This window comes from Agrilus planipennis, unplaced genomic scaffold (assembly GCF_000699045.2).
Source record: "Agrilus planipennis isolate EAB-ADULT unplaced genomic scaffold, Apla_2.0 scaffold38, whole genome shotgun sequence".
In the NCBI taxonomy this organism is placed as follows: Eukaryota; Metazoa; Arthropoda; class Insecta; order Coleoptera; family Buprestidae; genus Agrilus; species Agrilus planipennis.
Genome location: NW_020438882.1, coordinates 1,700,160 through 1,710,646, shown reverse-complemented (window position 1 = coordinate 1,710,646; position 10,487 = coordinate 1,700,160). Strand labels below are relative to the sequence as shown.

General features: G+C 29.2%; 1 protein-coding gene across 1 annotated transcript; it reads left to right on the top strand.

Annotated features, from left to right (window-relative positions):
- The first annotated feature begins 370 nt into the window (after nt 1-370).
- Nucleotides 371-9,026, top strand: LOC108745271 (troponin C-like). The gene is made up of 6 exons (XM_018481419.2): nt 371-526; nt 2,691-2,718; nt 5,722-5,865; nt 6,031-6,150; nt 7,711-7,842; nt 8,742-9,026. Exons 1-6 carry the CDS (start codon nt 524-526, stop codon nt 8,768-8,770), a joined length of 456 nt encoding a protein of 151 aa, XP_018336921.1. The 5' UTR covers nt 371-523; the 3' UTR covers nt 8,771-9,026.
- The last annotated feature ends 1,461 nt before the right edge of the window (nt 9,027-10,487 follow it).

Below are 10,487 nucleotides of genomic sequence, written 5' to 3'. Positions count from 1 at the left end.
TACTGTGTAATTATTAATTCTAACAAAAACCTAAGCAGTAGTGCAGATACAAATTTAACTAATTAAATTATCCATCAATTAAACAGGCTTCGATTGATTAAGACATTAATCGAAGTTCTAAAAGTATTTAATTACATGCATTCATTGCTTTAGTAAATTCCCGTTTCGTCAGTTCTCTCTCTCAGTAAAACGAATTGCGGCTGTATTTCACAAAATTATTTATTTTTTTTGTTATTATAAAAATCTGGGCTTGAGAAATAAAACTTACGCATATAACTTTATTAAGATTAAGACCTAAAAATACATCGTAGCATGCGTATGGTGTTGCTATCGTTTACAGGAAAACCGCTATTGGCCAGAATAGGTCTTTCATAACAACCCAGCCGACCAAAAGCTCATGTCAGAGCAGAGCTTCCTGGAAAGCTGAGCGAAAAACCATTTAGCGCCAGTCTTTCCTAGTTAGTGGTGTTAAAAGTTTAGTTAGTGTTAGACCGGATACTATCATAAACCTAACACAAGCACTATGGTACTGTCTTTTTTGCCACTTTTCAATTAATAAGTGAAATGTTTTGTCGCCAAGTTTACTCATATTTTCAGGATTAATTTACACTGCTACATTAACAATAAAATCGTGCTAGAAATTGCATGCCTATCATGACATTTTCCATACTAAAGTTATTACATTGGTTTGAGTAAGTTTTTAATATATTTTACGAGCTGTTTTAATTAATATCTTTCTGTAACTAAAAGGGAATCCGGAGATACAATTTGGGATGCATAAAACATAAAACCCAAAAGTCGTTGTGTTTCGTTTATTATTATTAATTTAAGAAAGTTTCCAAAGTGTTTGAAAACTTGCGTCAATTTCAGTTTTACATGAGTGGATTTGGTAGATAAGGCAGAATTAAATGCTTTTTTATCACCTTATTAATAATATACTATACTTTTCATCGTACACTCACTTTAAATATTCTTTTAAAAATTGAATGATATTTTCTAATTTTTATTTACACGTTTATTTGCTAGGATTATTTCTTTCAAATTTACTGATACTTGATATGCAATAATTGAAAAGTAGAAATGTGAAAAATAAATACAAACTAATGTATTAGTGTGTGCATATTCGTTATCTTTATGGTTATAGTTTAGTTAATTTGATGTAAGTTTTTGTATATCTCTAATTGATTTTGGAAAAGTTCTGCTTCAACCATACTTGTTGATACGGAGATATACGGAGTTTTACCAAGAATTAAGCCATAGAGCAACCTACGTAAACACGTATAAAAGTAAAATAAATTTTGTGTGCTAAAAATATTACTAATTTAGCCGCCTAAAAATAAGTTTCAAAAGATTTCCAGTGTTTACTCTACCATAAATGTTGACGTATTTTTAAAAATGTATATGTAGGTAATCGGAATTCTGGCATGGATGTAGTAATCAATGTGAAAAAAATGTATTTATTCTGCAGAAATTGACCTAATTTTACTGTAGTAATGAAAACAATGGTTCACGCCAAAAACAATAAACGGAAGAATCATATCCTAAAGTTGTCACGTATATCATCTAACGGACTAAAATAATCTTTCAAACAATTCAAAATCAAGTACAAGGAAAAAAATAGTCTTATTTTACCTATTTATTCATCTTGTTTTTGTAGAATATCATAGCTAGTTTAGCACATTTTTGAATAAAGAATTAACAATTATCTGTTTAAAATTTTCGACTAAAAGAAAATGTGTAGCAGCTTATTAAAGAAGAAAAATCACCCTGAACTTAATTTGTTGATTAATCTGAAATTACTGCACAAACAAATACAGGAGATGTCCTGAGTGGTCTTCCAGTGGGACGTTTTTCAAACCTTTTCTTTAATTTTAAACAGTAAGATTAATATAAGGGTATGATAACCAAATCATTATTGGTCAACTTTAATGTTACTTAGGGTAAAAACTGACCAAGAAATTAAAAAACGTCCAGGAATGTCCCCGTTATTAAACTCTGTAAAAATCTCAGATGAGCCATTAGAATGGATTTTATATAAGATTGATTTTTCTTTTTTTAATTATATATAAGACAAAAATACCATTTAAATATAAATCTAATAATCAAGTTAAATAGTTAATCATAGAAAAATCTGCGAATAGGTTTCAGGTGTAGTTAAATAGTAAAATATGTTCCCAAAAACTGTTACATTTTTATTTATGTATTTATTAAGTATGAAAGAGAAAATTTATTCTATTATCCAAAGCAATTGTCTTTTAGCAGAATTAAGGGGGGATCTATTAATATTTACGCGATAACTAAGTTTATTAAAAATGTTTTTAATTGGAAAATGTTCGCTCTTTCTTTAAATTTTAATGAGCTCACTAAGTAAAGCAAACAAAGAAGTATTTACAAATAAATTTAATTTGTAAAATCAATTCGTTTACTATAAATACTCCACCAGGATTAGCCAAAATTTTCATTTATCATTTTCCGGTTGAAAGGATTAATGACGTCGGCTGAAATTTTTGGCATATTCGCTTATAAATTTGATCAAGATAGAAGTTGTTCACCTGTTTAATGAACTTGCAGCGATTGTATATGTTTGTAAAATGTTGTACTATGAACATCCACCTATTTATCTATGTATCTATTTCTGTTAAACTTGAAGTTGTTGACGCCAGCTAAATATTAATTTTTCTTTTTTACAGGATGAACTCCCACCGGAACAGATTGCTGGTAAGTTAAGATTATTTATGTACCGTTTATTATTAAGATGTATGTGACTTTTAATTATGTACTGGGTTATTTATTAAGCACAATTAATTATTGTGAAATGGGAAATGTTATTTCTTCTCTTATTTTTGGCCACTTCGCATTTTTCGTCTTTTCTTTGATTTTTGTGACATTCCAACACCATAAACTCGTAGGTAGATAACAGAAATAATACCAGAAATAGCGATAAAAAAATCGATATAAGCTTGACGTTTTTCGGATTTTTTCTTTTACTTGTGCTATTAAGACATTGCTTCTTATCAAATTTCATGATACTACGTCAGCCGGAAGTATCTTCTAAGTTTTTTGATTCCTTTCATCATCATCATAAGTTCGTCAGTCCTAAGACTGGTTGGACACGCATCTCCACTCTTTCCTATCCTGAGCTAATCTTCGCATTTTCCTAAAAGTAGAACAACCCACATCCTTAACTATTTGCGAGCAGTAATCTAACCTAGGTCTACCTCTACCCCTCCTAACTCTTGTTTCTGCCTTTAATATGTCTCTAACTAGACCTTCATGCCTGATTCCTTTGCGAGTGTAAAAATATGCAGCACAAACGGCCGTGTCCTTTGATTGCGTTAACTTACAAGTTTGATTATTTCACAACTCCTAGGAATTGTAGACCTGATTATTTCATAGTAATTGTAATATGATATCTCCACGCGCTCCTGAGGAAAAGGGTCTTGATAATCGATAGACGGAGAACGAAAGGGTCCTGTAATGGTCCCTTTTTCCTTTTTGAGGTAGGGAACCCTAAAATTGATTGACAAGCAAATAATAATTGCAAAACCAGAAGGGTCAAGCATTTTTCTTTCTAACAGCAACATTAAAACAGAAAATTGTAAAATTTTCCAAAAAATATGCACTAAGAGAAATGAAATAGTTGAATTTACTAAACTGTGTTAATTTTCCATTTAACATTTTATATTTCAGTCCTTTGATAGTAGGAAAACGACTCAACTAAGAGTCGTCAAATGGGAAATTAACACAGCATAGTAAATCCAAGTATTTTCATTTTTTTTTTTTTTCAGTGTAAGAAATAAAGAGGGTGCATGTTTTTAAAGCATGTTTTCAGCAAATTCTGACTTTTTGGTTTATTTTGAATAAGTTATTGAGTTAATAGAAAAAAGATCTATAGTATACCATTTGATGTAGCTTTGTCACTTTCTATAAGTACAGGTACATGAAAACCAATCAGTTACCGGAAATTTTAAAATACCTTCAAATTTAGCAGGATGTAACGGCAGTTAATCATGTTTACGAGGAGTTATAACAAAGAGTGCGGCTGTGGCTGCTCCAAGTTATTTGTGGAATGAAATAAATCGACTACATACAATAAAATAGCAATCAGAAGTTCAATATGCTCAATTCGTATACGTAAGAGTCATTAAATATCTCGTAAAATATTAAAGAAAGGTTTTTCAAATTAGTTTCGACATTCACATAAATTATTTATTATTGGCTACAAAGCGATATTAAAGATGTTAAAAAGGTATGAACTTGAAACAAATTGACATGCACATGTATTAATAAATCGAAATGGATTCAAATTTTCATTTATTTGGCGTAACAGCAAGCGAAAATTGTACAAAAAAGATTCTATTTTTTATTAAAACCGAAGAACATATTTATTTGTACTTTTACAATTATTTTATACTACCTAAAGTGGGATTAAAATCATTGCAAAGGACGAGGATCAATAAGATCCAGTCTTTGCTCCAAAACAAAGTTGGGTGTATCTTATAACGTATATTCTTTGCAAGTGTGATAACAAAATTGCTTTGTAAGGAAAAACGTGTTGCAATAAATTGTTTATATCAGCTAAATTAGTTGATACATCAATTTCTTCAAAGGTGATGTACTTATTAAGAAACATTTTATTGTATACAGTACATGCCTACTAAAAGCACCTTTTTAAACTCCTACATTAGTATATCACATTGTTAAAAATTAAGCTGCTTCTACCTTGTCCTCTTCCCTTCAAATATGATTAATATAAATGCAAATTTAAATGCATATGTATAATTGTTTAAATATTTGTTATAGATTTTAATTAGGTATCGGTAGACAATCTTATTTAAACTTGGAGGTTGCGTCAGTTCTTTTTAACACAAAAAAGATTTTCCATTACTGAAAAAATAATCGTTTCTTAACTTATTTAAAAACTGATATTTTATTGTATTTTGTATGAGTTAAATTTGCGAATTTTGTGCAATTATGCGCTCGTTTTTCCCTAATTCAGGATCCAAGATCATTGGCTTGGTTACGTTTGGTTTATTTGTGGGAGCCGTCATCCTTAATGATCCCGATTTCAGGCTACAGCTGTTCCATTACAGCGGGAACGGTTGATTTATATTCGAGTATTTTGAAATTTATAAACAACGCACTTGTTTGAATTAAAATATTCAGGCACACGCAGTATATGGACTGGTTGTGTTATATTCTTAGAACGGATATTGTAAACCCCGATGCTTGATGCTGTGTTAAGTTACAGCGATCCTTTTGCGAAAGTGGAAAATACCATGGAAAATACGTACACATATGGAATTTCGATCGGAGATTCACCTAAACTGTTAAACGACAATAATTTAAGACGAATACTGGTCTATTCGATTAATATTCATATGTTGGCAAATATTCAAAACATTTTTCGTAACTGCATTGAATAAAAAATCATCGGTCAAAATATATGTTGTTAAAGGAGTTTTAATTTTTGAAAAGAAACGTAAACTACAACTTTAGGTTCAAATGATGGAAAATGTCTTAAGTTCTTTGACAATTATGTTTATGAATTAAACATAATCTCCGACGTGATATTAGTACTCGAACATTTTTAAATGCATTAAACATTATTAAAGTTAACTTTTTATAAAACCAATAAGTATCTACTAGGTCCATTTTAATGCCGGAAAACATTCTATAGTATCGATCACGAATTTTTATTTTGTGTTTAATTTTTTTTAGTCTTACGTAAAGCGTTTGAAAGTTTCGACAGTCAGAAATCTGGAAGTATATCCTGTGAAATGGTGGGCGACATTTTAAGGCTCATGGGTCAACCCTTTGATAAAAAGATTTTAGAAGAACTTATTGATGAGGTTGATGCTGACAGTAAGTCGACAATAAAATTTAAGCTTACTTACAATTATAATTACGATTATTCGATGGAAATTAAGTATTTTTTAAGTAACTAAATATTAGGTGGATGCGTGGGACACTTAAACATTTTAATTATATACCAAATAATAAATAACAAAATATTATTATCTATTTTAGAGTCAGGCAGACTAGAATTTGAAGAATTCGTAACACTAGCAGCTAAGTTTATCGTTGAAGAAGACGACGAAGCCATGCAAAAAGAACTTAAAGAAGCCTTCCGGTTATACGACAAAGAAGGTGAGTTAGTTCGTGATCATTTTTGAATAAATCATAAACTACGTCTATAAAGTTTATTTCTAACATACCACAAATCATGAAATTTGTATACCATTATGGTTCAAAGTTCCGTCCTAATCACGAAACCTTGATGCTAGTTAGGTTTTTAACAGTTTGAACATCTTCCTTTAGTCTAAACTCGGACAGAAGGAAGAAAACCTCAAGAGACTTTTTACATATAATATTAGATTATCATGTTGTTGCTGATGAGAACCCATCTCGAATATTCACTCGATGTAACGTAAAATTTAAAATGGCAAGCATTTAACTTTACATAATCCAAAAATATTTGACACATTGCGATATTTCTCTTGTTGAACATGATGGCTAAATTATTTACGTAAGAAAATTTCACTACCTCATCTAGGGGTGGTGGAAAATAATGGGGGGATTGAAAAGTGCCTATTTTAGTAATATAATTACGAAACCCAAGGCGTGTTGGGTTCTTTGGAACTTAGAATATACAGTGACTAATTTTCTATGATATTTAACCTTTTCTTTTGATATTTGTCTACATAATTTCGTCTTTCATATTACGCATGAAATGCAAGAATAATAAAGTGTACGAATCAAAGCAATTATCTGATGTAATTTTAGAATATTATATGGCAAACTACTTCTCAGCGAAGCGTTATAACGCAAGCGGCCAAAATCCAGAAAACAAAAATATGTGGCGTAAAACTGTAAAACCTGTGACACATAAGCACTCTGCCGTGTAAATTTTACTACTAATTTGCAAAAGTTGCATGTACTTCTCGTGTAAATTGCACTTTATTTTTTTGGAACGCTAAAGGCTGATATTCATCATAACATTAAATCTATTTTCATACTTAACAAAACACCTATTATATGGGTGCGAGAAGGATCTTTAAATAATAAATTCAGTCCATGTTTAACAGCTTTAAGCTCTAAAAAATAATATATACAGGATTATTGGAATTTTGTGGCCTATTAGGTTTTTTAAATTTGGAATTTCGAAATAAATTACTTAAGTACTAATTACTTCCAGCTATTTTAAATTATTTAAGAAATTATAATAATAATGTAATGGTATAATTTGAGACTTTTAGTCTATATGGGAGAAAACAATTAGTTGGATACAAAAAATGTTCAGGTTTATCATTCGTTCGAGTGAAAAGAACGATTTTTTTTGTGGATTCTTTTTAAATGAGAATTATCTCAAGAATTGTTTATTCTAGGGATAGGCTATAATAACTTTTACCTTATAAATTGATATAGTTTGTGCATTACAAGAAATGAAATAAAATATTAATGCCTAGAAACTTAAATCGCGTTTCAACACCTAAGATGTCTTCCTCAGAGACAACATTGTCAGATACTTCCTTACCAAAATTGTCTATTCACAAAGAAAAAGCTTACTGAAACCATGAGTGCTTTTTAGTACGATTTTTGTATAAAATTTCAATACTACTACGCGTATTTATAACATATATAAGTTTAAGTGAACTTTTGAAGGGTATTTTATGTTTTTTTTCTTTCATTGAAAAAATAAATGTTCAGGTAATGGTTATATCAAAACGTCTGCGCTACGTGAAATCCTGCGGGAATTAGACGATCAGCTAACTGACAAGGAGCTCGATTTAATGATCGAAGAAATCGACACAGATGGTTCAGGAACCGTGGACTTTGATGGTAATGTAATACAAGATCGGTCGCGCTTTTGGTTGCCTTGTATGTAAATTGGTCCGATGCTAAGCTTCTATTTTCATACTTTACGACGTTTAACTGTAATAATAATACGTTTAAATGTTTACTAGATTTTGTAATGCTCGACGTGGCTTAAAAGGAACATGCTCCTGGCCACGTGCTAACAATATTATTTGAACCTTGAAGAATGCTTGCTAGATTTCGGTGTACATTAACACTAATTAAAAGATGTGCAAAGCTGCACGATTGTATACGTATCTCTACAAAAATAAACTTAATCTGATAGGATTCCTTCTAAGCACAGAAATGTTGAATCTTTGCATGCACTTATGCTACTATTTTGATAAAAAGGCCATTGCTAGGCATAGTTAGGGTAATTGACTTAAATCACTAAAATTGTTATTAGCAAAATGCAATTTGAAAGCTAGTACTAGTATTCTAAAACTTTATTTAATTCAGGAAAAGGAAAGGAAACTGTTACTTTTAAAAAGTAAAATCAGCTAAAACATGATTTTACTTTACACTTTATANATCTCTACTACACACCTACTAATAAACAAATTGGGTATATAACTCTCTGTTATGATTTAAATACTTCTGAAATTAAAAGAAAAAACATTAAAAAATTGCTAATTTCATTTGATATTATGTGTACCTTCCCTGTTTAATAACCAAAGAATGCTCATTCTCAAAATATAAATATTTAACAAAATATGCTTAATTCTTAATCATGAAGAAATTCAATTTTAGTCTACAGCATATCTAAAGGCAAAAAGAAAAAGATTTCAATAGTTCATCCAGGAAACTAGCAATTGTCTTAACTCATTTTCCAATAATTGCTACTAATTTTTAACGTCTCTTACTGTAATTGTTATTATTTACAGAGTTTATGGAGATGATGACCGGAGAGTAAATTAATTAAGTTTTACGATTAAGTGTATTTAAAAGACGGTCGCAGTGTGTATATATTTTGTTTCTTCAGGTTTTTAATTTTATTTATTATAACAACATGAACAACATCGTATTAAGATAAAATAACTGTTTACATGGTATGTTTGTCCACACATTTTTTGTTGTCAAGCATCAATTATATATTTGTACACTGATATTTTTGCGCTGTATTACTCACAATCGATATATTTAAGAAAATAAAAACTATTTTATCTCTACTACAATTTTTTATATTATCTATCTTATCATCAATAATAATACTGTTTAGAATTTAAAACCTTATATCTACATAACTGATTTACCCCATTACATTATATAGGGTGATTGATGACGTTTGTTTTTCAACTTTTTGAATGAAAAAAATATTGTGTGGTAAGTATTATAAAATTATGGTTTGGCGAACTTAAATAATTTATTTTAACTTACTTGGGGTCAACACATAACAACCTGAATCGATAATTAACACACAAGTACTAATTCTAAGTCTATACATGTCGTTAGAAACATGTAGTGAAACAAAAATATTTATATATTACCTTCTAATAATAACAACAAAACTTAGGTCCCGATACATGGTGTTATTAAACAATTTCTTAATTGCTGTAAATTAAAAAATTAACTGTTTTTTTTACATAATTTCTTTATTTAATGGGATCGATCATAATTCTAAAACCAGTTTCTTGAATTATTATTGCGATATAATTCGTGGTCATATAAACATTATTAATTTTGGGGAAAATTAATTAAGAGTAGGTACCTAACTGAAATAGTAATTTTTAAAATTTGTTTGTTTAGGTACCTATATATTTTTTTACGAATTCCTTGGGGATGTAAATATCGCTTAAAAATGAAATTGAGTCTGTGATCCTCATACATACCCGACATTATGTTCCTATATAAATATATGTAAAATGTAATACCTACGTAATAAGTTATCAAAAAAAAGTTCTTAACAAATGTTCCTACATATGAGCAAATATCTTGTACCTATCTTAAAACTAAGAGTGTTCATTGACGATATTATTAAAAACATGTAAGTTACAGAAATTGAATATTTATTTGTGCATGTATGTATGAAAAATAAGGCTCGTATTATTTTAGTAATAAAGGTGCAATACTCAAGTTTAATTAATATTTTACCCATTTCATACTATTTATTAGTTTATTCCTTTAAATATCCAGGAATGTATATTTGGAGTTTGGACCTTTTGTACTGTAATATGCTATACTTACGTTTTTATAGAAACTACAACATGCAAAACAAAAAAAATATATATTTAGATGCTAATTAAATAATACGATTAATATTATAAATGTAGTACACAGATGAATGACTGTTGAACCACGATTACTAATCATTGGTCAATATTCATTTTTTTAAAGGCTGTACCTACAGAATGAATTACTTTTATACATATATATAAACAACATATAATCATAACTATTCTAATAATTTTTTGGCAATGATAATGAGTACCTATCTTTACATTAACAGTATAATTATGTGAATATTAGTAAGTGCTTTTTATAAATACTGTACGGTAATCAATCCGTATTTTCGTTTATTCTTAGAGAAATAAATAATTAATTAAGTTTAGATATTATCATAGAAAAAGAATTATTGACTCATAAACCTTTTACATCAAAATTCTTTTTTGCACGTATGTACTATACGAGAA